Source organism: Chelonia mydas, chromosome 5 (assembly GCF_015237465.2).
Source record: "Chelonia mydas isolate rCheMyd1 chromosome 5, rCheMyd1.pri.v2, whole genome shotgun sequence".
In the NCBI taxonomy this organism is placed as follows: domain Eukaryota; kingdom Metazoa; phylum Chordata; order Testudines; family Cheloniidae; genus Chelonia; species Chelonia mydas.
In genome coordinates, this window is record NC_051245.2 from 43,437,191 (window position 1) to 43,463,908 (window position 26,718).

Here is a 26,718-nt window from a genome sequence, read left to right on the forward strand (position 1 = left end):
CAAGAAAGAGATCTTGGAGTCATTGTGGATAGTTCACTGAAAACATCCATTCAATGTGCAACAGCGGCAGTCAAACAAGCGAACAGAATGTTGGGAATCATTAAGAAAAGGATAGATAATAAGGCAAAAAAAATCATATTGCCTCTATATAAATCCATGATACGCCCACATCTTGAATACTACATGCAGATGTGGTCGCCCCATCTCAAAAAAGAGATATTGGAATTGGAAAAGGTTCAGAAAAGGGCAAAAAAAATTATTAGGGATATGGAACAACTTCCGTATGAGGAGAAATTAATAAGACAGGGACTTTTCAGCTTGGAAAAGAGACGAATAAGGGGGGATCTGATTGAGGTCTATAAAATCATGACCAGTGTGGAGAAAGTAAATAAGGAAGTGTTATTTACTCCTTCTCATAACACAAGAACTAGGAGTCACCAAATGAAATTAATAGGCAGCAGGTTTAAAAACAAAAAAAAGGAAGTATTTTTTCACACAAGGCACAGTCAACCTGTGGAACTCCTTGCCAGAGGATGTTGTGAAGGCCAAGACTATAACACAGTTCAAAAAATAATTAGATAAGTTCATCAATGGCTATTAGCCAGGATGGGCAGGGATGGTGTCCCTAGCCTGTGTTTGTCAGAAGCTGGGGAATGGATCACTTGATGATTACCTGTTCAGTCCCTCTGGGGCACCTGGCATTGGCCACTGTCAGTAGACAGGATACTGGGATAGATGGACCTTTGGTCTGATCCAGTAGGGCCGTTCTTATGCCCTTATACCATACGACTTCATAGTACAAATCCCATGAATAATGAGAAATGTGAAAGGATGTTTTGAGCACCACTTAAAAAAATAACCCCTTACTCACATATAGAAATTTACAATTTGATGTTTCTTATAATAAAAACTTACTATGTCTTATAGTTATAATAAAATTATAATAAAAACTTCAGTATGTCCCTGAATTGGCCACATATGATTTACCTGGGCCCCAATCCAGCTGAACACTGTAAGCACATGCATACCTTTAAGCGCATGACTAAGTACCATTGACTTCAGTATTGACAAATAATATGGGATGCATATCAGTATATAACTCCCATTTAAGTCAGTAAGTGAAGTCCTGGCCCCACTTCAAGAGGAGTTTTGCCATTGACTTCAATGGGACCAGGATTTCACTCAATAACAGCGTTGTGCGCAAAAGGGCTGCGGGTTCAGGCTTTATGAATAATAACAAGAGATAATTTGTGCAGATTTTAGCAGAGGGCAAATGATTTTAAGATTAAATTCTCTCTCATCAGGATGAGTCCCACTAAACGGAACCCCCAGTGGCAAATCAGATAAGGCATAAGGGTTTGATTATGGGTTTGGGGGTTTTGTTGGTGTATGTGTTTGGGGCGGGGACGAGGGATACAAACACGGATGAAATAGCAGTCAAATTCAAACTTCACTAGAGTTGCAACCATTTATACTAACTCTGAAATTATCCCAGCAATTCCACCCATATAAGTGACATGTTGGATGATTTTCATTAAGATTTCATCTCATATGGAAATTACAGTAGTAAAATATGAACACTTCAAAACAGGGTATTTAAGGCAGAAATCTAAGCATCATCAGAATGCTCTTATATAATTACAAGCAGCAGCTACTCAAGAGTGGCTACGCAGAATATTCCAAGTGATCTGACATTTTAAAAAAGCTATATTTATTATGATTTAAGTTATGAATTATAAAACACATGCAAAACCCTTCAAAAGCTGTCAGCTACAGTAACAAGTGTAAGATTTCTTCCCAGACTATTATTTGGTGGTTTTAAAAGCAGATATTTATACTGGAAGCATATAGAAAGTATTAAATAAAGCAGCCAAACATGCTAATCCTAATGTTCACTGCAATGCACCTAAACCACATTTCATATACCTTTTATTCATTTCTTTAGATAACTAATAGAGAAAGGGGAAAAGAACATATTAACAATAAAAAACAGAAGTCAACATAATATTAAAGCAAGTAATTTAAAGACTGATTCTGCTTTTTTCTGTTGACGTAAATAAGCACCACTTCATGGACTACACTGGAAATTTTCCCATACACACCAGCAGAGAATTTAGGTCTCCAAGTATTTTCCCCTCTTTAAGGCCATGAATGACCCAGCAGGGTACCTAAGCACATGCCTAGCTTTAAGCACAATTAGTCAGTATTCATTACTCATGCTTCACGTGAAGCACAAGTCTTAATTACTTTGCTGAAACAAGTCGTAAGTTACGTTTACAGGAGGAGATATAATTTCTACATTAAAACATTACGGTCCAAATTCCGAGATCAAAATTGGCTCCACACTGCTGACCCTTAGAAGCTCCACAACCTGTACACCAGTTGAGCTGGGGATAACTCCCATGTCATGGGAATCCTCTGCTGTCTCTTTAGCAGCACAAAGAGGACAGTGAACAGATCAGGATTAACCCTCCATTCCTTATAGAAAAAGCCAGAGGATCTCAGCATTGCCAGCCTCAAGAGATCAAAAATCATGAGTTAAAGATCCCCAAAATTAGGAGATTGGCCCCCCAAATCATGCCTTTTTTAAAATAAATTAAAAAATGACTATTTTGTGGGGCTTTTCAGTCTTCATGTCTGCCCATCCCCTGCCCAGCAATGAATTCTGCCCCATCCAGCCCCCACCCCATCAGCTTATCACCAGTGCAGCCCCCCCAAGTTCACTCCCCCCAGCTCCCAAACTCTCAGCTTTCCCACCACCTCAGTTCATCCTCCCCAACCCCCACCCCCTTAGTCCTACCCCACAGCTACATCTCTCCTCCTCCTAGGCTTCTTCGTACCCTCTCCCAGCTCTAGGGGAACTGCAGTAGGTCCCTTATCCCCCATCCAGGCCAGAGGAGAAGCACTTGGGGCTGTTCACAGGAGGAGGGAGTGGAGTCACCCTGAGCTGCTGCATTCATTGGGCACGTCTACACAGCAAAGAAAAACCCGCAGCTGTCCTGTGCCAGCTGGCTCAGGCTCATGGGGCTTGGGCTGCAGGGCTGTCTCATTGCTGTGTAGACTTCTGGGCTTGGGCTGGAACCCTCCCACCCTGCAGGATCCTAGGGCCTGGTTTGCAGCTCAGGTCCAGAGGTCTATACAGCCATGAAACAGCCCCACAGCCCGAGTCAGCTGGCACGGGCCAGCCACAGGTTTTTCTTTGCCATGTAGACTTACCCTTGAGCTCGCTCCCCGCCTGCTATGAGAATGGGTTCAGGATGTTGCGGGGAGGGGAAGAGAGGGCTCTGCCTGTAGCAGATGACAGGTTACTCTGCCTTGGGGGCAGACAAGTGAGGCCAGAAACTAATCAGGGAGCGCCAATTCACTAGAGGGCTGGAGCCTCTTGCATTATTGAGAGACTGGGTCCAGCCCCAGCCAAAATCATGTAACTTGCAGAAAAGCTGTGAGAGTTGGCAATACCAGGATCTTTAACAACCACATGTAGTTAGGGCCCCATTTTTACATCTGACCTGAGAAATGGCATATCCAGTGGCACATGCCCCCAGATATTGTGATGGGCATTGAGTCAGTACTGACACAGAGGGCGAAGTGCCACTCACTGAGTCACTGACAATTGTTGCAGCAACGGTGCATTCCTGTGGGCATAGATTTTGGCCAGTGATTCCTGCATCTAACCCAAAAACCATTTAGAGATTGTAAGTAATGGAGAATTTACCACAACCCTTGTAATCTGTTGCAATGGTTAGTTACCCTGACTGTTAAAAATGTGAGTCTTTTTTCCGGTTTGGACTCCTCTGACTTCAATTACCATTTCCATTTTCTTCCAATTTCTTGTTACGCCATCATTTGCTGTAATAAAGAATCCTCCCATAACAGATATCTTCTCTCTGCTTATTATAGATTGTGACTGAGTCATCTCTTAACCTGCTCTTCAATAAGCTAAATAGAACGAGTTCCTTTAGTGTCTCACTGTGAGGCATTTTTTTCCACATGACATATCATTCTTTGACCTCTTCTCTGAACCTTCACATGACCCAGCAGTTCCAGACTGGTGTATCTGAGATTTCAGAATTAATTTACCTCAGAAGACAAAGTAGGTCTGAGGATATTATATCAAATGCCATATGTGACTAATATCATTAAGGTTTCTGTTATGAATGTAATTCGTACTTACATTTAGGAAAAGAACATCATCAAGTTCTTCTGTTTCCTTTACAGTCATCTCCAAGGTTTCCTTCACCTCAACAATACTTTGCTGAAAGTTAACCATCTGTTCATACAAGTATTCCATTTTCATCTTCTTCACCTCCTCAAAGTTCTGGGACTTCTCATCATACTGGGCTATCACTGTCTTAACCAGCTCTTCATTTTGGTCTTCTAAAAACTGCTCCTTTTTTTTACTGTTTTCCTGGAAAATAAAACATATGAAAATCTGAGAAGTAAAACTACATCAGTGAATGAATGTACATAAAACTCTCTAAATTATGTAAACACCAGCTATCACTCAGGCAGCCTTTGGCAGCCTTACAAAAAGACATATGTAATTATCTAAGCAAGTTCATGTATAAGAAATATTATTAGGTAAATACTTTAAAAACAATGGCCAACATTTTTGAACTTGAGTGCCTAAAGTTAAGGTTTCTGTAGTTAGGCACTTAAATAAGAAGCCTTATTTTCAGAGCTGCTGAACATCCAAATTTCCTATTGAAATCAACATAAACTACAGGAACTAAGCACCTCTGGGCAGGGCATCAGAACACTCATTTAGATGCCTGAACATGAATTTAGGTGCCTAAATTTAGGTATCCAACATTTGAAAATGCTGATCCATATAAAAATTTTAATTTTTCAACAAAACCGATTGAAAGTGCTATCACAATCATTTCCCCACCCAGTGGGGAATATTCCACATAGCGTTCATTGTGCAGCAGCCCCGTATAGTAAATCAACTATCTATTTTTCTCAGTTAATCACTCATAGTAAGGAAACTTTAAGGACTAGTGAAACAGACAATTCCTGTGTAAATGATAACATGAAACTACAAAACAGTATAAAAATATCTTGAAAGGACTGACAATATTGAAGGAGAAAACTGGAGTAGTGTAGATATTAGACTTACCTCAACAGAATTAAACCGGGATTCTATTTCACTAACCAACTCCTCAAACTTCACTGACCTTTGCTGTAACTCTCCTAGAAATTCGTTTAATTGATCCTGAAATAAAAAAGTGGCAGCAAATTTTCTAAATATGATGGTTGTGAAATACTGCTTTATAAAGCTTTCACATAAAATATATATGTAATGTTTCACCTCTAGATGTTATTAGAACAATTGTTAAAATTAATTTCATAGCTTCACCATGACTTGAAAGGCAAGCACAGGAATAGTGGTTGGAAAAGGTATAATACCAATTTCAAAGAAGAAGCAACAATTGATCCTTCAAGGTGCTTATGTGAGGTGTTTCTCACCCGCAATTCTCACTGGCTGTGTGGGAATTTGAGGGCGCTCAACACTGCACAGGAGTGCTCAAGAGACTGCAGGATCAGGCCCACAATGAGAAGAGAACACAAGTAATTGTTACGGACTAGCCTATGCAATAAAGTATCTAGGGAACTAAACATAAATACAGATGTTCCCAAGGTTCACTTTTAAATATTTTAAATAAATATACACAATTTAAACTATGTATGTATTATACACTGAAGGTCTGAACTTGCATTCCTTTTGCACCCAAAACTCCCATCAAAGTCATTGGTTGTTTTAGGTGTGCAAGCAATACAGAATAAGGCTCTAGGAATAATAAAGACAACATTGACCAGGTATTATAATAATAATAGAGCTGTTCTCGATGCAGCAGTCCTTCTTGACCTTCCTTGAGAGAGAGCTGGCCATCTGCTCATATGCAATTTATATTTCATAAGTGCACTTGGTTTTAATTAATTTGCATACTTCTGAATGGAAGGTTAGAGGAAGGTTGGTAGCAGCTTCCTATAATTTGGCAAACTTCGACATCTATAATGTGTTTGAAAAATACCACACGTGACCTCTGAATTATAAATATCATATTCTATTGTTAAATTGATAAATATTTAGGATTGATCACTGAGATTCCACTGTGAAATTCTGTTTGTGAAGATAATGGCTCTGTCAGTCTTTATAGGTTAACAGCTCATTTCACTTAACGTGAATTTCTTCTCCAATGCCAAAAGCTGAGAAGGTGAGCATTGTGTTGTCTTTGTATTTCCTTAGCAATTATAGCTGTGTGAGTAGCAAAAACTACACAGACAATCTAAGAGTAACATGAGCTTTGGCTGGTAGAAATCATGTGAAGTCAGACGTGTGTTGTGGCCAGATTTAATTACTGGCTGTATCTCCAAGGTCCACAGTCAGGGAATGACATCAGGGGACATATCCATCTCTGGAGTAACTCCGCTGACTTCAGTGCAACTACACCAGGGACGACTTCAGAGCTGTGACTTTATTAGTGACATTTTGGCAGCTGATCATAATTCACAGCCAAAGCAGGAAATGCCACAGATAAAAAGTGATAAAATGTGGTACATGCACAGACAAGAGAAAAAGAAAAATAAACAGTTGCAAAATTTTGTACATATTTATATTTGAGGGCAGTATTTCATCATCTTATAATTTTTTATTCTTATTTATGAATTAGCACTATAATAATCTAGTGCAACAGAACATATGCCAGATATCCACTTTCAGGCCAAATTCAAGGGTGAAATGTATACATTTAATATTAGTAAAGTTGTGTAAGGGAGTGAAAGTAACTTACGTGCAAAGAGGCCAGAATGAGATGCAAAAAGGTGCAAGTTAAAGGTGAAATCAGTGGGGAATTCTGCTTAAAAACTGGCACAACATGGCTCAGAATTTTTAAGAAAGTTCTAATTGCAAAATGGTTATTATTGGTGACTGTGCACAATCTGGAAAACACAGGTTACTTTCAGATGCTGGATTCAGATTGCGGAGCTGGTAAGTAGAAAAGCAATACCTTTTGACTGGTGAGCTGAGCAAATTTGATAAGGAATAAATGAGATCATAAAGATGAGACCTCATACCACCATTTTTACAGTCACTTTTCAGAGCCAAACTGCAATTAAACAGACAAGTTTCTAGAGAAGTGAAAAGTGTTTTCACAAGTATTTATATTGTAGGAGTATTTGGATGTAGTCATTATACATAGTATATTAATTAATGCATACCTATGGATTAATACTACATAATACTAAATTGTAACACTGGCAAGAATAGTCTTGCTAGAATATGGATGAGATGAATTTTAATTTCACACCCTTATTTTTGAGTTTGTTTCAACCTTTTATATTGGATAGATCTGACAATTGATATCCTAGAGGCTGGATGCAAATTATTTAAAACATCAACAGTGGTGCACATTTAGGCTCCATATCAGGCACTTCTCTCCCCTCCCCTGAAGACAATAAGAGCTTGTCTGCACTACCACAACAACCAAATGAAGGAAACCGATTAAAAAACAAGGGTCTAATGTGTAGTAAGAGGTAAGAGTTTAGCCATGTTTTGTAACCATGCTAAAGCCTTTGTCTGACCTTTGTACTTAAACTGGACTGCTAACAATCTTGTGACAATGTCAGTGCAAGCATATAGAGGTTACTCTACAATGTCAAAGTGAAATGAACCAGGGTTACTAAAGTTATGCCTCTTCGCATGCCAAAAAAAAGCCACCTATATTAAGGATGATGCTAAAACTAGGAAAGCTTAGTAAATGATAACATGATAACACCCAGGGTCCACACTGGGCGAGGAAGGGGCAGAATCATAATCCAGCATCCTTCTCCTCTGCTACCACCTTCTCTTCCTTGTCCTGTGAAGGAGCCACTGACTATCCTCAGCGGTTTACTCCCTCCACCCCAGAACCACAACCCTAATCCTGGCCCAGGGTAGAAGGGAGGCTGGGGGAAGGCGGGAGCGGAAAGGATACAACCTCACTCCATACCCCACAATGGCTGCTCCTGTCCTGCAGGGCTGGGCCCGGCTCCCCACTCTGGGTGTTGTGACCCTGGCACACGACCAGGGTCACAGTGCCTCTCAAGGTTTGGCCCAACTACCCCTCAGAGGGAAGGGAGCTAGGCCCAGCCCATGGGACAGGAACTGCTGGTGTGGGGTGTGCTTACCCTCCACCTCCCCCTCCTCCCCAGGACCTCACTCCACACTGGGCCCATGACCCATCTACAACCTTTCCGTGACCTATTCCAGGAACCACCATTTAGGAAACACTGGTATAAAAAAAGTGCATTGTAATAATCCAGCCCAAGGATGACTAAAGCATTGACAACTATGGCAAAAGGAAAAGTTCCTGTTAACAGATAGCATACATAGAAACTGAAAACCAAAATACTTGCATTCTCTCTACTGAATCTGGAGCAGTCTCCAACTAATAATTTCCAATCCCAAATTTGGGCTAAGGTTAAAGATGAAAGATACATATTTTAAACTACACAGTCAATCAAGTAATCCTTTATTGATCTTCAATTATGAAAATGCTTACCTTCATATCCATTACAGCAGTGTCCAGTGTTGTCACATCATGGCCTTCATGCTCCCCAAAAAGCTTGTCAATAGCAGAAATTGGGCACCTGCATTGGCAGCAATAAGTATCAACATGGGCCTTCTTAATTTCTTTTTGTGGACTCTCACTTTCAGATATGCCTAGTGATGATTTTTCAGAATTCATCATCACAAAGCCTGAATCCTCATGTTCAATGGGTGTGTCTTGCTCTGCCTCATTTACAAATTCATAACTATAGCTAATCTGCTCAAAAGATTCCCTGTCTTCAGACAACAAATCTTCATGTGCCAGTTCAGAGGACAGTTCATCTTGCAAAAGTTCTTCTTGGGTAATCACTTCATAATCCATTGACTCGGCAAGATGTTCATCAGTCTCAAAGCACTGCTCCTCTCTTGTTGAATCTGATGGAAAGTTATCAAAATCATGTCTAAAAGGCTGTAAGTCTAAATCACCTGATGCCTTATCAAACTTTACTCCAGGTTCTGGAAGGCCAGTCTTAGCTACTTCTAGGTTATGCTTTGCTATATCATCGGCAATATTTTCTCTGACTGTTTTTTCATTTGTCTGCTCATCTGTATCCAATAGATATTTTTCCCTGCTTATTTTTTTGTTCATACGATCATGGTCTAAATCATATGGCTCTTTTGTCATGGGTTGAAGGTGATTATTCAAATATGAAATTAATTGCTCTGGTTGCTGAGGAGTATGAACATATTGATTGCTTTCACTTTCATCAACAGGTGTTCTGCCATGAGGCACGTAATTATCCATTTTATTAACTGCTGCTATTTCATGTCGTTCTTTCTGCTCATCTGTTAGAGGAGTTACTGGCTTTGATTTATCTTGCACAGATGCTTCTTTTTGATTGGTAATTACCTCAGAATCTAGTACTTGACTGGACTCTTCATGACTCATTTGCTCTGACAATTCCTGGTGTGTTGCTGCAGGTGCATTTTCTTCCTCTCTTTGACTAGTGGGATCATTTCTTGCATCTGAAACATTAAGCTTGCTTCCAAAAGGAATTGCCTGAGTTGGTTGACAAATTGTTACTTTAATATAACTAATAAACGGGATTCTCTCTCCCGCCATAATTTCTCCTTCTGACAAGATCTCGGTTTTGGTGGATTCTTCAGCTAAAATATGAACAGATTGCTGCTCCTTTTCAATTACCTCATAAAAATCCTTATGTTTGTCTCCTGAAAGCCTCAGTTGGCCTGACACGTCTTTATTAATAGACTGAGCCTTTGAAACTTGATCTTTTTGAGACCCAGCCACATTACAAGGAATATCATCTTTAAGAATGTATTTTTCAAAATATATTCCAGTTTCATCGTCTGTGTCAGAATTTCGAGGAAAAGATGCATCAGAATTCCCACTTTCTTCATCAGAAGGAGGCTCATTTTCACCTTTTGCATTTTCCCCCACTGCTTCTGCATAGAGGTCCTTGTATAAAAATGCCAGTGCAGGTGGCTCCTCTAGAAGTTCTGGGTTAATCGCGCTGACTGATGTGGGAAACAACATAGATCGTTCTAACACTCCTTCTTCTGTATCAAATAAGGGTGTGCCTGCTAACTTCTGTTCGTCTTCTATATTTATCACTTTTTTACTACAATCAATTGATTTTTGCATAGTCAAAAATTTCTGAGCATCTGCAGAAGTCTGCATCTCACTTTCTTGTTCTATCATTCCATAAAAGGCTTCATCCAAGTCATTATCTAGTAAAGTAAATTCATCTTCCAAAGTATTAACATCAGAACTTCCAGTTGAAGAGATGGCTTCTTCTGTATGCTTCTTAGGGTTTGCCATTACAGCAACAAAGGGAGATAGCCCCTGAACAGATAGCTCAGTGGGGGATTTGTCATCAATCAAAGTATACTTTTCAAAATAATCCACCTCAGTGGTACTCTTGTTAGGATTCAAAACTTCGCCACCTTTATTTTCTGACACAGTGGAAATTTCCTCCTCTGTTTCTACAATTTCCTGAGCATCTACTTCTTCAACAAGTTCTTTTTGTTCCATATCTTTACCTCTGGTGTCATCTGTCACTGAGTTTTCTGAAATTTCTGTAGCTGTTCCATGTGCTGACACTTCCTGGTCACCACAATCAAACAGTTTTGTTTTAATGAGGGTATTTGTTTCTAAGTATTCTAGTTTATCTGGCATGTGTTTGCTTTCTTCTTCATCCACTGAAGAAATGAGTGGGACAACATGAATATTCAATATCTCATAGCCTTCTGAAATGATATTAAACATATCTTTTTGTTCATCAGGTTCTGGAGTATATTTCGATTCTTCTGCAGAGTTCACATGTTCTGTTAATTTCTCTTCTGTCGGTAGATAATGTTCAGGCTCTTTTGACCCTGCTTCTATATTTGAAAAATGCTGTATTTCTTCTGCTGTTGAAAGGTCTCCAATGCTAGTTACTGTTACATTGTTTAAATTTTTATCTGAGACTGGATTACCTGGTAGTGAGGAGTATAAATTATGTGTGTGGATTTCATTAATGGGCTCTGATAGGAGATTACGGGAAGCTTCATTTGAAACAAAATCAGATACCATTGTCATTGCTGATTTATTCTCGTTAGTACTTTGGGCTGTACGTGCTGTCCGAAGTCTACCTGGAAATTGTTTTGATTCAAAGTATTCAGCTTCATTTGGAAAAGACTGAATTTCTTGCTTGTCTGCTTCGTTACTATTTGTAGGATCAGCAGAGCCAGTTTTTGACTCTTCTGACAACAAATCAGTTTCTTCAAATGCATACGCTTGAATTTCTGGAGTCTCTGTTTCATTAAAAGGCTTAACTAAGGTGGTTTTTAACTGTGTTGATGGGAAACTGTCTACTTCAGCTGAATAAGACTGATTTTCTTGCATCACGGTTTCATCAACAAAGTCTGATGAAACAGCCATTGATTGTTCAGATGACGTATATTCTGTGTCAGGCAAAGAAGAATCAATATCATGCCTCTCTTCTTCATTAATGGAACCAGCTGAAAAGTTCAACACTTCTGAAACCAAGTCTGGCACTTCATGTGCATCAGGTTGTATTTCTTGCTTATCACTTTCAGCAATGAAGGTGGGAGAAGGAGCTGTTAACTGTTCTGACAGCATGTATTCTGTGCCCAGTGAATAAGCTTGAAGTTCTTGTCCATCTCCGTCATCAGTATGCATTAGTGACATAGTGACTAACTGTTCAGACATCAAGTTTTCTATTTTAGGTGAATGTAGCTGAATTTCTCGCATCTCTGTTTCATCAGTGTCATATGATGAAACCAAAGAGTGACACTTTGATTTTGCAGGCTCGGGTCTATATGGCTGAATGTCTTGCTTCTCTTCCTCATCAATAGAATGTGACCCAACTAAATGTTCAGGCACAGATTGTGCAGTTACAGGTGAATAAGATTGAATTTCTTGGGGAATTACATCATCAACTGAATAATATGAAAGTGAATGTTCAGGTTCCAGTCCTGCAGGTCCATGTGAATAACACTGATTTTCTTGTGTTTCTGTATCTTCAATAGGATATGATAAAATTAAATGACCAGATTCCAATTGTGGAGTTATGGATGAATAATGTTCTATTTCTTCACTCTCTGTTTCAGATAAAACTAGATGTTCAGACTCGAATTCTGCAGGTACAAGTAAATATGGCTGAATTTCTTCATTCTCTGCTTCTTCAATGGAATGTGATAAAATTCGATGTTCACACCCCAATTGTGCAGCTTGTTTTTCTGTTTCACCAGTGGAATATGATAAATCTGAAAGCTCAGACTCCGGTTCTGCAGTTACTTGTGAATAACACTGACTTTGTGTTTCTGTTTCATCAACAGGATATGATAAATCCACATTTTCAATCTCCAGTTGTTCAACTGCAGGCGAGTAAGACTGAATCTCTTGCTCTTCTGCTTCTTCAATGGAATAGGATAGATCTGAATGTTCAGATTCTGACTGAGCAGATATAGGAGTATGTGGCTGGATAGCTTGCTCCTCTGAATGTTCAGACTCCAACTGTGCAGTCTCTTGTTTCTCTGTTTCACAAGTAGAATATGATATATCTGGTTGTTCAGATTCCAATTGTGCAGTTACAGGCGAATAAGGATGAATTTCTTGCTTTTCTGCTTCCTCGATGGAATATGATAAATCCGGATGTTCACATTCTGATTGTGCAGTTATCGGTGGATAAGGTTTAATATCCCGCTTTTTTGTTTCAGATAAAACGGAATGTTTAGGCTCCAACTGTGTAGCCACAGGTGAATAAAACTGAATTTCTTGCTTCTCTGTTTCCTTGCCAGTATGTGATGAACTAGAATGTTCAGAGACAGATTCTGTAGATATAGGCACATAAGGTTGAGTTGCTTGCCCCTCTGGTTCATTAATATAATCTGTTGAAATGGTCTTTGTGGTCAAAAATGAATTAGGCTGAGTTTCCTGGTAATCTCCTTCATCAATAAGATATGGTGTAATGGACAGCGGCTGTTCTGAGGTCACATTTGCAGTCTCAGGAGGAAAGGGCTGTATTTCTTCTTTCTCTGCTGCATCCATAAGATCTGATGGCTCGGCCATTGACCATTCTGATATTGATGTTATGGGCATGGGTGAACTTGTGTGGATTTCCTGCTTCTCCTCTTCCTCAGTAAGGTATGATGAAAAAGACAGTGACTCTTCCGATATCTCATGTAGAGTCTCAGCTGGAGAAGACCGTGTCTCTTTTCTCTCTTCTTTATCAAGAGGAACTATTACACCCACATTTGAAAAACTGCTAGATTCAATATTTGTTTCAACTTGTTTTATATTATGAAGTGAGCCATCATCCCCATCAGTGCAATCCTTTTCAAGATGCTCCAAAGGTGTTGAGGAAAGGCTTTGATTTAGGAATCCTTCGTGCTGTTGTTTCTGCTTCCTTTTTATATCCGATGGCATAGCTGGATCCTTAATACCTTTCTTTCGGAACAAAATTGGCGTTTCTTCTTCTGAAATTGAACTGAACTTCTGGATTTTAGCTCTTACAGCTCCATTAAGGGCTGGCCTGCCTTTTTTCAATTTTTTTTCTTTACCCATGGACTTTGAGGCAACTGGAGCACGTGACACTGGTTCCCCAGTAAGGTCTAGCAAATCCTCTTTATCTTTTGAAGTTTCTGCATCCATAGCTTGTGCTTCCAGTTCAGCAGCATTTAACTTAGCATCCTGCACTTTTGCGGGAGCATCTCTTAATTCTTGCATCTGCATTCCGGACAAGTCACTCTTTTTGCTACCCTGGCCTCCCTTCAAGTCTGATGTCCTATCTGATGATTTGCACATCCTTTTCCGGACAGTCTTACCTTCATCCATGAGAAAGATAACTTTCCCTGGGGGAGAATCTACAGATGAACTTTCAACACTACAAAGATCAGAAGTAGCACTAGCTTCTGAGGCCCAAGGAGTGGAACATCTGCTTGAGCTGGTTTCCCATGTTATTCCACTATCTTCACTTTGAACTGTTACCATAGAAAAGGAAGGGTCGGACATGATGCATTGTAGCTTGGGTTTCACATCTTCATTCTGGATAATGTCCTTTAAACTACAATAATAAATAAATAAAAGTATGGTAGGATCATTTATTATAAAAAAATCAATTACAGTAAAATCAAACATACCTAAGGAAAATGATTTTTCAGATTTAACTATTGAAACAAATATAGGCATAAATAACGTGACATTTTGTCTCACAAATCCGCTGTTGGCACTGGTAACATCGTATGTTGTAAAATTGTATAAAAACACTAAGAACTTCAAATTTCATCTCACTTATGCTAGCGTGAGGTTAGAGTAGGCTTTAAAACTTAAAGGAAGCTTAACGTTCAGCAAAAATCTAAGCATGAAACAAATCAGCAATATCACTAAAAATCTAAGACCTGATTCTCCAATGCTTGATACCTTGTGGAGTTATTTAAACCTGTACTATGTTGGTGTAAATGCTGATACACTGATTTGGTAGCATTTTACACCTACTTTGCACAGACGTAAATGACTAATTCAAAGCACAAGGCAGTGGAGATTCAGGCCCACACTTTATTACTACCTCTTAGTTCTCTTCATCTTCCAACTCTATGAACTTTAATTTATTAATTTAGGTCAATTCTGTGTACAAGGGTGTTACAAATAATAAAAATATTCCTCCAAAATCATGGGTTTATCTGAGTAAGTCCTCTAACATACCAATACATTATTAGTTAATCATGATTTTATAAAGAAACTTTTAAAATATTTATGGTACATAAAATTCCAATAGCTATAATTTCTATCAGTGATTTAAGTATATTGTTTCAGGAAAAACCTACAGAACCATTTACCCCATCCAGCTTTATAAACTACAGCAGCAAAAAGGTTAAAACGATTAAATAATCAAGGATAAAGTCACAAATTTATTTCAGTAAAGAAATGTGAAGAGTAATATGGAGAAAATAGAAGAAAAAAAAAAAAGACTATCAGCAAATATTCAACCCTCTACATTTCTTCAGTACCCAGTACCTTAAAAATTTCCATTTTTAAAAGCAAACCACAGAGAAGGCAGAAGAAGTCATCCATTAGCCATCTTGCTATGGAAAAGACTTTAAGAAGCCCTGTAACCTACCTAGCAACTGACTGAAGAAAAACTGCCAGTGTCACCAGCCCCATCTGACTGAGTACAAAGAAGAGCTTGGAAGAAGAGCTTTGTGTATGCTCAAAAGCTTGTCTCTCTCACCAACAGAAGTTGGTCCAATAAAAGATAACACTCCCACAATATGAACTCTCAAAGCCTACTTCATGGGATGAGGCAAACTTGCAGCTGAAAGATCCTGCTTCCACTAAATAGAGGGAGATAGTCATGCTTTGAACTATCTTTATCTGGCTAATACAATGTAATTACACAGATAGGAATGAAGAGCTAACCTGTGATTATATGAGACTCAAGGATCAGAGCCAGGTGGAACTCATTGTATTAGTGGACACAAGGAGGAGGCTGAGCAGCACTGAATTTGTTTCCAGATGGCAAGTAGAGATTAGAGAAAAAGCATAACTACAACCACGACAACCACATTGATTTCAAAAACACTCCTCAACATATGGTAGAAGACAGATATGTTAAAGCACAAGGAGAAAAGAAAACTTATCAAAGGAGTACAATGGTCTTCAGAAAAACCTTAAACTCCAAAAACCAGAAGCATACAGCCCCCACAACTCTTGTGCAAAAGTACCCAGCAAAAGTAGTTGTGTGTCATGCCTGTCATCCAGGCAGAACTGAACGAAGCATGACAATTCTGTTTCACAGCAACTTTTGAGGTTTTGAAATTTGTTTTCAATACACACTGGAAAGAAAAACACTTTCAAACACATTTGTGAAAACAGAAGAGCTTGTTTTATAAATAAAACAGTTACATTTATTTCATAAAAGTGTTTAAAAGAAGTTGGGGGGGTGGAGACACTCATTGGTTAAACTGGGGAGGAGGAAGGAATTGTTGCAGTAAGAGGAGGGGAGTGGGTGGAGAAAGAGCGAATTTGCCTGGGTGGGAGACAGAAATGGGAGAGAAAAGCGAAGGTTAGAAGGAAATGGAAATGAGAGTGAGGCTGGGAAGCTGAATGACCGCAACCAATGCTACACAATGAGCCAAACAAGTATTCAGAGCCCCAGGGTGCAGAGCTGCTGCTACCTTCGTGGAGAGGCAGAGTGGAGTTCACTGGGCCTGATCCCCTAGGGGGTGGGGTGGAGTGCGAGTGTCAGTGAGAGCAAGAGCCAGATATATGGGAAGCTGGAAGCCTCTCCCTTCCTCCCTGAACCGTCAGGTGCAGTTAGTATTGGGTCTTTGGGAAATGAGCCCAGATCCACAGGACACTTCCTGTGAGCTCCTCCTGGCTGCTGCTGATTTTGTTCCCCATTTAATAAGGAAAAACGGAGACCTGACTTGCCTCTACTGCTCTCACCAGTGCTGGCTATTTTGAGGAAGGAGCCCCCAGATGTCAGAGGATTTCCCTAGCCCACACCTGAAAGCTCTTCCTCCCTCATGGAGAGTAGCAGCCAGGGATGGAAAGGAGGCCATGGGCCTTGTGCCCTGAACAGGTCCCTCTGGGTTTGAAAAAATGGTAAAGATCCTCAGAGCTGCACATGACCCAAATAGCATGGGTGAGAGAAGGCAGTGTTGGCAACAGCCCAATTCAGATTAGCCAGTAGACAGGAATAGGAAACTGCAGCAGGAATCCTGGCATAGCTGTGGCATGACATGCCAGGCTGACCCAATGTACAGTGGCAATTTCGTAGTCAGGGAGCATCTTACTGTGGTTCCTGCTATTTTACACTTTCAGTGAGTGGTAACACAGGCATCCACCAGTTTGTTCATTTTGAGCCCTTTTACTTAAAACCTCAGCCCTAATGGAGAATTTCCTGGGCCCGTACTTCTTTGTGCCCACATTCTCGTGTGTTGTGGTAGGATAACATCTTTACCCATCCATATACAGCCTACTGATTGCATAAGGCCTTTGTATACTCCACACCTTGTTTCTTTCTCCTCTCCTCACCTAGACAGAAGGTGCTGACCTATTTGAAAGAGACTAAAAAAAAATACTGAAAACAAACAAAATAAAACACACTCTCCAACTCCCATTTACTTTAGTAGGTGGGTCTACAACGCCTATGCTTACAAACTTACATTTACACCACTGTGACAGTCCCCCCTGGGCCCCTGCCACATCCCACTCACTGGCTGCCATACTGCTCCTTCTCCACACTGGATAGCAGAACCTCTCACCTACCCAGACCAGTCCACTACTCAAGTTAGACTCCTCAATCCACTTCTCTAGCTTCCTTCAGGCTGAGGGCAGACTCTGACCATGCTATACCGCCTCTCACCAGCTTCTTGGCTTTGTCTCCGTTTAATTGCAAGTAGGGTTGCCAAGCCTCCAAGACTGTCCTGGAGTCTCCAGGAATTAAAGATTAATCTTGAATTCAAGATTATTTCATGTGATGAAATCAGGAATACATCCCAACAAAATGGGCAACTCTAATTGCAAGGAGGGCATGATGTTGTTTTTTTAATGGCAATTCTCCAGAACCTCATATTGGTCCCCCAGTTCACTTGCCTTCTGAGATTTTATCCTTAAAAAAAATAATCAAACCAAAAAGGTACAGGAAATGGTTACAACAATATAATGTTTGGTTATCTTTTGTTTTCTGAGTATTTGACGCTGGGAGTCTGAAGTCCTTTTATCTATATGAGCCAGCTAATGGAAGGAGCCCAGAAACAGCAGTGTCTGGACAGCTAACTGATGTTTTTTTCCTGTGATTAAACTTTAATTCCACATATGTATCAGACTCCACATGGAATCCTACAAATAAGGGTCTATTAACTTGTATCATAATAGTTTGTCTGGTGTTTTTCTCAAAGATATGACACATCCTTTCCAAATACCATTGCTGCTTAATAAGAAAATATTAGTTCTAAATGGCAATAGAAAAAATAGACCTCTGTCAAGAAGGTAATTTCACAAGGTACAGTTCCAAAAGATAGAGCACACAGCACAGGCGTTCATAAGAACAACTGGTTTATTCATGCCAATAAAGGACATGATGTCTTGTGCTGTCCTTACGACAGGTTCTGACACTACTTGTTAGTCTCATTGTTTCCAGAAATGACAAAAAAAAAAAAAAAACCTGCGGTACCTGGCTTTGATAAAATGGTGTGAAAAGTAAGGCACCATGACTTTGCTGGAGCTTTATGGAGACTGTTGCTATCAGAACTTTACCATAACAGCAGATTTTAAAAGGATAACTAGTTTCTGATAGAAACACTGCCTTGTAGCACTGACCCTGATCCTGGAAACAACAACATCATGCATCTCTTTACCCACCTGAGCAGCTTCACTGACTTAAATAGGACTACTTAGTGCAAGTAAGGATTTTTTTTATTGTAGGATCAGACCCTTTACTTGTATGTTGCATGTTTTTTATACACTCTCTCTAGCATTCTACTTTAGAACTTTAAAAATGACCATTAAACTTTATGCTTTGTCACATCATCTTCGCCAGTTTAAACAACCACCAGCTGCTGCTAGCTTTTGTTTTCATATATCTGATTTAAATCCTTCTTCCTCTTGCATTCAACTATTTTCTCCCTATCAAATAATGCTAAGACTGATTCTGGTTGGTAGCCTGTCTACTACTGTGTTTCAAATGCAGCCTACCTGCTCTGTAAAGCTTTAGTCTAACTGGGAAAAACACCAGTTACAGTTACCAGCAAATCCTCACACATTCCATGCTGGATAATCATGCTTTAACACCACTGTCCATTACTGTTGTTACTGTCCTGTCCTTGAATGCTACTTTACTAAGCACCTGCCAAAAACACTTAGAATATCTTTGACACTTTGAATCTCTTTTAGCTTATCCAAATGGCATATAGTGTGTACACTACATTTTTACCTACACCACAAATTAATTACTTTTTACCTTTGTTTCTAAAGTACCAGACAGACACCCTCTCCTAAGATGGCCTAGTCTCCAATTGACTGTACAAAGAGCCCGGTAGTGAAAAAAATTTACAGGATTAAAAATTAGTTTGTTGTATTTTCCTGTCTAAAAGGAATAACTCACAATATTTTTAATATTTTAAAAAATATTAGCTCATTTTAATAGATTCTGAAAGAGTGAATAACCTGTTCACTCAAAATAACCTCTTCTCTTTGTTGGATGCACAGGGTTTGTGTCAGGTTATTCACAGGCACGGCTACAGCTTTTTTTAAACAGCACTGATTAACTTTATTTTTATTTATTCATTAACTTTGCACTTATCACAGCTGTAGATAAGTAATTTCTATGAAATATACACTATTGTATCCTTAGTCTTCAGAAACTGACTCAATAATCCACTAATGTCCCATTGCTCATTGAGATCTCACCTTTGTTATCTACTAAATGACAGAAAGATTAAACGATCAGTCAGATCTCTCTCTCTCTAGCACAATATATGAAGCTAGTCAATTTGGGTTCTGGCAGAGCGGCAGTGGAAGCAAGCTTCAGAGACGAGGGCTCTCAGCTAAGAGCATCCTGCATAAAGGAACTTCAACAAAAGTGCACTGGATGACCTCAACTGTTGTAATGGAATACGAAAAGAACTGACATAACACAGTCCCAGGCTTTGTAGCTCTCTAAAAATGATAGATAGGAAGACAATGCTAAAGTTATTCTGTTTGAGCACTTCTGGGGGAGTCAGGAAACCTGAGTTCTAGTCCTGTTTCTAAACAGGCTTGCTGTTTGCCCTGGGGCAAGTCACTCGACTTCATTATGCCCCGTATCATTATGCTCATCTTGCTTTGTAAAAGCTCTTGGAAATCTGTGGATGAAAAACGTGACATAGGTTCCTCTGACGTCCTACGGCAAAACTCCCCCCAGCTTTAATAGTGCAAGGGCAGGCACTAAAACTCTGTCTAGAGCTGAACAGGCAACCAGTGCTGCGCACAGATCACAAATGTTAAGTTGCAGTTAACAGCAGAGCTGGCTGCAGAATCAGGCAAGTACAGCCTTGCAGACAGATTTAACATGTCTTGGACTTTTCTAAAAAAGATTTTCAAAACATTAATAGCAATTGTGTCTTGCAACAGAGGCACCAAATTTCACTTGTAAACTCACAGCCAAGTTACAGAGTGTAGAGTGACATCTTATGGGCTTGCCCTCTATATCCTTGCTCATATTCCTGAGAGTTTTGGCTAACTAGTAATGACAGAGGAGGGCCTAAAGCGGCAAACCTTCATTTTATTTTCATTTACAAAAATCCCTAATAGCTAAAAAAAGTTTTAACATTTGCCACAATAAACCATTTCTGAGCTGTGAACTTGTTTTGCCTTATTTGCACTAAAGGCAAAATGTCAATTCCCATCACAGACCTCCTGGAAAAGCAATGGAATATCCTGAACAATCATGATGTGAGCAGAACTACACGAATTGAATCAGAAGCAAGTCAAACTTAGGGCTTGTCTACACTGGCACTTTACAGCGCTGCAACTTTCTCACTTGGGTGTGAAAAAACGCCCCCGCCCCCGAGCGCTGCAAGTTTCAGCGCAGTAAAGTGCCAGTGTAGGGGGTGCACCAGCCCTGGGAGCTACTCCCCTTGTGGAGGTGGGTTTTTTTTTTAAGAGCTCTGGGCGAGCTCTCCCCCAGCACTATGCCGCGACTACACAAGCAACATTAAAAGCCTTGCCGCAGAAGCACTTTAACATCGCCAGTGAAGACGAGCCCCGAGTTGAAAAAACTCAGGTGCCCATTGAACATAGCTGTTTGGAAGTCCCTCAGGTAGACTCACCTATCTTAATTAAATGCTGTTGTGGGATGTACATGAACGGTGCCATTATTAATATAATTGGCTGTTTAAGGAATTTATCACCATGATTTATCAAATACTCACTGTATTAGAACACTCTTCATCTGCAGCATGATGATGCTATGCCTAAATAGGTAACGGTACTTTACTTGTCCTGTTTGTATTGCAGTAGCACCCACCCCAGCCAAGAATGAGATCTGATTGTGCTAAGTACCATTCAAATGCTTAGATAGAGACACTCCCCCCTCCTCAGAACTGCTATTAAATATAGGAGATCTGAAGATAGAAGGCGTGAGCTACTCCCATCTGTAGTTTAAAGATAATTTAAACACCATTATTAACTATTTAATTGTTGCTCATAGAAGCAGAAATATCCAGCTGATGACCCTGATTCAGAAATATACTTAAGCATGTGTATAAACTTTAAGCCCTGCATATTCCTATTGACTTCAGGGGGACTACACATGTGCTTCAGGTTACACACATGTTGAAGTAACTTCCCAAATCTGGGCTAAAGAGCTTAACCAGCATGGTTAATATAGGTGCAAAATTGAGCATTATTATGAGTAGAGTTTCACTATTTTTTCTTCATCCTTTTGACCTCTGCCCATGAAGAACTTTCATGGTAAGGTTCCAAATCACTCCAAAATTTGATAGGCTGCCGAGTCACTTTGTATAATCAAGAACAACTCCTACCACTTGGGTGGCTGGAAGTGTATCATTCAAACCCCTTATCAAATAGACTTCAGAAAGTATTTTTCAAACATTACTACTTATTTTTCAACTCTGTTTACAATGTACATTTAACAATGATGGATTCTGTCCCCACACAACAACCTCCTGCTCTTGATCTACATTAGGTGGACCTAGATGGGCACAAGGTGTCCCACTGATATCAGTGGGGTTCTGCATGAGCACCAGGGTCTGCCCACATGGATCAGATTGCAGGATCAGGGCCCAGGATCCTGGCAGAGACAGGATCAGAACTCAGATTTCTGGCTTCCAGTCCTACATGGAGAGCACTCATCCAAGCTATTTCTCAGCAGTTTCTCTATGTTAGAAACTTTGGTCCCTGAATAAAATGCCTAAAATCAAAACAGTATTCTGTGCCCCTTTTCACCCCAAAAATCAGAGTCACAGAAGGACTCAGATCCCTGGTGGAAGGAGCTTAGAGTCCTCCTTCCTCACCCGACTGCTGACATGTAAATCCTCAGAATAAGTAAGATCAATATGTAACAAAAAGTCAGCCAGAAAGGGAGGGGCAGGAGATGCCACTCCAGCTGGCATGCTGCAGACTCTTTAAATAGAAAAGCCTTCAGTGCTCAGGATAGGCACTTACAGAATAAAACTTAATTACAGCCAAATTAACCAGAAAGCGTCGCTGGCAGATTCTCATTTGTTTTATTCAAATACTCTTTGGGGGAAAGGGAGGGGAGATAAAATAGGCCTGGATCCCAGGTCCCCCAAGTGTTATGCCCCACTCATGCATGCAGGGCTTGTTCCTTTCTGGAGAGGGAGTACCTGTTAGTCAACTCCTCCACTTCTTGGGGCTCCACCAATCCTTCGGGGACTTCATCCTCTAGAGAGAAGGAAATCTCAGACACTCTGTCACACTCAGAGCCAGAGTAACCCTCCATTCAGTTCAGGCCCTTGCTGGGATTTTTACCCCCTACTCCGTCCTCCCCAGGGTTGCCCGAAGCAACTGTCATCCCCAGCAGCTTCAGTTCTCCTGACTCAGGGGAGTCTTTAAATAGAAGGCAGGAAAGTTACAACAGCAAGTTGCTGTGGCTGCCTAGGTCTTACCACTGGGTCCTAGCACCAGCTCCACCCCAGCACACTGTGAATAATAAAAAGGGACAAACCAGCAATTGCAGCCACTTCTCTAGGCTGCTCAAGCCATTCACAAACTAAGCTCATTTTTGCTACTAAGAAGCTTTTGATAAGAGTATTTTATAGCCAAGCTCACTGGTTAAATGAGCAGAGTTACAAAAAGAAACACAAATCAGAGTGTCAAGTGACTTTCCCCAACCAGAAGAAAGGACAGGGTGGGGCTAGGAGAGTGGGGGAAGCAGATATGTAGAGTCTAATTTTGTCTCAAAATCAGTTATTAAAGCAAAGTAAATGTGTATATATATATATGTTCAACAGGGGGCTCTGGTGTAAAACCCTGTGTGAGGGTTCAGAATAAAATGTGGGTTTTAAAATTTTTTTTTATAAAGTTTAAAATATTAAAAACACAGCAAAGAATACACAGCCTTAAAAATGAATGTAGTGCTTGTGAAAGGTGTCAGGTGATCCTGGTGTTTCAAGTTTCCTACCCTTACTCCTCGAAATTGGAATACTGAGTTTATGCACCATGTGAGGGGAGCCAATTCAATGCCCTTGGCTTGAAAAACATAAGTATTGTAATTAGGCATTCAGTTTATAAGGTAATGGGAGGCATGACTTGATTTACTGCTCAGATGCTACACTATCTTGAAACAAATTACAACTTTCCCTTTCCTTCCCATATGGTAACTCTGCTAAATAGTATTTACTAAAGCCTATGAAGACAAAACAATTCACTAAAATGTGGATGAAGACGCAGCTGCAGGTTGAACAGCTACTGATACTATGTATTGTTGTTAGTCTGCTAGTTTGCTTATCAATAACATCTGCTTTTCCCCTACAACAGATGGAAACCAGCCAGATTTGCACTACAATTATTCTCTACCATCATACAACTGCGTTGCTTTTCACAGGCCAGGAGACAATGATCTTCAATATTCCTAAATTAAAATTAACCAAACGAAGTGCTTGTCACAGGTCAGGGGAACTGCACCTGTATTTCCCCATAGTGGTTCAGCGATGGCACCCACCATCAGGCTTCCAGGTCCCCTGGTCATCACCTCTCTTGGGTGCAGACGGGGGTCTCACTTCCACTGACCGGGGAATCTCCAGGCTGCACAGTCTCCTGACTCTACTAGGATGTCCCAGCAGGAGACTCTGCCAAAGCAGGCCTGCTTACTTTCTCTTCAGAGACTACCTACAGAGTAATTCCCCACAGTTACAAGTTACCATGCAGCACTTCCTATGCAAGCACATTTTTTTCTTAAGGTAAAAGCAGTACAGATAAAAATTAAAAAATAAAAATAAAAGAACCTGCATGTATGCTAATAAGCTTACCAGTGATGCCTCCAATCCAAACATGGGCTCTGGCAGGAGCAGTCTTTCAAAACCCCACCCAAGGGGTTTCCCTTGTGGTCTCGAGTTCATCACAGTTTGAGCTCAGAACAAGCACCCACTCTTATGGGGACTCAGTAGGCCAAGTCCTTCCAAATCTTCACTAAGGGTTGGGGCTCTGTTGTATATATTTATATGGAATGGGTCAAAGGTATTATCACCCAAACACTGTCCAACATTAAGCAGTGTTAAACAAGGTCCAGGGTTTGATATACAGAGGTCTCAACATACTTTGTACCTTGGCAAACACACCATTATCTTTAATAAAAAAAAATTAAAGATGGAAAAACAGTTAAGGCATTTGAAATGTAAAGTATTAAATAAAGCTTTTATTTTAGCAACATCTCTTGTTCTCTTTCTAGCAGGACAGTCTTTAGAAGGCAAACTCCCTTGTGTGGCAGTCTCTTAGATGGTATCAGAGATGGTGATAACCGTCCTTTTGGGGAAAAGAGAGATGTTAGCACAGATGGGCCAAAGCTGCTGCTGCTGCTACTGAAGTCCAATTCTGTTTTTTTCCCTGGGGGTGTTTGGGATGCAGCTGGAGCTGGTAGATGTGATCAGGGTCCCTCGCTCTGGCTTGGTCTGGTCAGGACATGTCTCAGGATCAGGATGACAAAAGGCCTGGGGTGCCAGAATACGGTGGGAGGTGGCAGCAGCCATAATGGTGAAGCTCATTCCAGTGGCCTATTTTTCTCCCCATCGTTTCTTTCTTTAGCCACCCAGCAAGGGAATAGTGGACTAGCCCATTCCCTCATTATTTTGTCCATCAATTGGGCCTAGTTTCTGACACACTAATTTTGGTTTACTGATTTGTGGCTCCACGTGTTTCTCGTTTACCAAGCATGATCTTAACAGTCTGAGTTACATCAGGCGGCTTTTTTTTGGGGTGGAGAGGGATTAATTCAGTCTGTCTCCCTTTCGTATCTTTTCCCATCAACATTTGTTATTATAGGTTATTGTGACATCTCATGAACTTTCTTATGCTTTTTACAGTTGAGTTCACAATTATGGTAAATCTGTAGGCTCAATTATCACAACAGCCGTCCATGGACGAGAAGTCCTGTCCATTTGCTGGATCAGGATATTTATCCAAGAATGCTTTGTCTGTTGGTCCCTAAAAAATCCAGTTTGAACTAGTATATGGAAACCTCCCCAGGCGGTGGTTTCAAAAGGCAGATAACCAGAGGGGTTAAATTAGCATCCCCCTCTCCTACACCAGATACACACATTTCCACAATAACACATGCACCATTGCATTTTTAATGCAATTGACGCCAAAGGTATTAAGCCTAATTAAATAAGGTTTAAAATAATTCAGTAAAGTTTATCTTAATTCCATTAGATTTGTCCAGGATATAGTCAGTCCTCACAGCACTCGTCATTATATTTATAATGGGGGAACTCCCTCAACTGAGATTTCGAATACAGAATCCTAAATTAACCAGAATGTTGTTTCTTGATACTTTGAGTGAAATAAAATAATTCCATATTTTATTTGGCACTTTAAATAAACTGCAAGTTGTAAATCAATCAACAAGCTCTGGTTGATATCACAAGATTAAGGAAGTCCAGCAGGACTAATTTCTGAATATAAGTCATCTCTCTAAAACTAAATTACAAACTTGAGTGCCAAAATCATCTCATCCAAAGTGTTTCCTATGTGCAGATAAAGCATTTTTGTTCCCCTTGCCGTAAGCAGTCAGACCTGTTAGGTACATGATTTACAATGCAGACTCTGCATCACAGATCATTTTTTAAACAATTACCTTGATTTAAAGGGACATTATAGTCTGACCACCTCTATGTCACAGGCCATTACATTTCACCCAGTTACCGCTCTGTTGAGCCAAAAATCTTGTGTTTGACTAAAGCATATCTTCTAGAAGGCATCCAGTATTCATTAGAAGACATCCAGGAGGTGGAGAATCCATCACTTCCCTTGGTAGTTTGTTCCAGTGAATAATCACCCTCACTGTTAAAAATGTATTCCTTATTTCTAATTTGATTGTGTCAAGGTTCTTTCCCCACTCTGAACTCTAGGGTACAGATGTGGGGACCTGCATGAAAAAACCCCTAAGCTTATTTTTACCAGCTTAGGTTAAAACTTTCCCAAGGTACAAACTATTTTACCTTTTGCCCTTGGACTTTATTGCTGCCACTACCAAGCGTCCAACAAATATATAACAGAAAAGAGCCCGCTTGGAAACGTCTTTCCCCCAAAAATCCTCCGAAACCCTACACCCCCTTTCCTGGGGAACTGCTTGATAAAAATCCTCACTAATTTGCATAGGTGAACACAGACCCAAACCCTTGGATCTTAAGAAAAATGAAAAAGCAATCAGGTTCTTAAAACAAGAATTTTAATTGAAGAAAAAATAAAAGAATCACCTCTGTAAAATCAGGATGGTAAATACTTTACAGGGTAATCAGATTCAAAACATAGAGAATCCCTCTACGCAAAACCTTAAGTTACAAAAAGACACAAAAACAGGAATATACATTCAGCACAACTTATTTTATCAGCCATCTAAACAAAACAGAATCTAACACATATCTAGCTAGATTACTTACTAAGTTCTCAGACTCCATTCCTTTTCTGTTCCCAGCAAAAG

General features: G+C 40.1%; 1 protein-coding gene across 1 annotated transcript in view; it reads right to left on the bottom strand.

Moving 5' to 3' along the window:
* The window catches only part of CMYA5 (cardiomyopathy associated 5), a 53,647-nt gene extending 26,929 nt beyond the window's left edge, over positions 1–26,718 (bottom strand). Inside the window, exons 1-5 of the mRNA XM_043547365.1 lie at positions 26,678–26,718; positions 8,544–14,118; positions 5,120–5,215; positions 4,175–4,408; positions 1,927–1,949 (exon numbers count right to left, since the gene is read on the bottom strand). Of these exons, the coding sequence (XP_043403300.1) occupies positions 1,927–1,949; positions 4,175–4,408; positions 5,120–5,215; positions 8,544–14,066 (5,876 nt within the window). The 5' untranslated portion in view covers positions 14,067–14,118; positions 26,678–26,718. The remainder of the gene's footprint in view (positions 1–1,926; positions 1,950–4,174; positions 4,409–5,119; positions 5,216–8,543; positions 14,119–26,677) is intronic.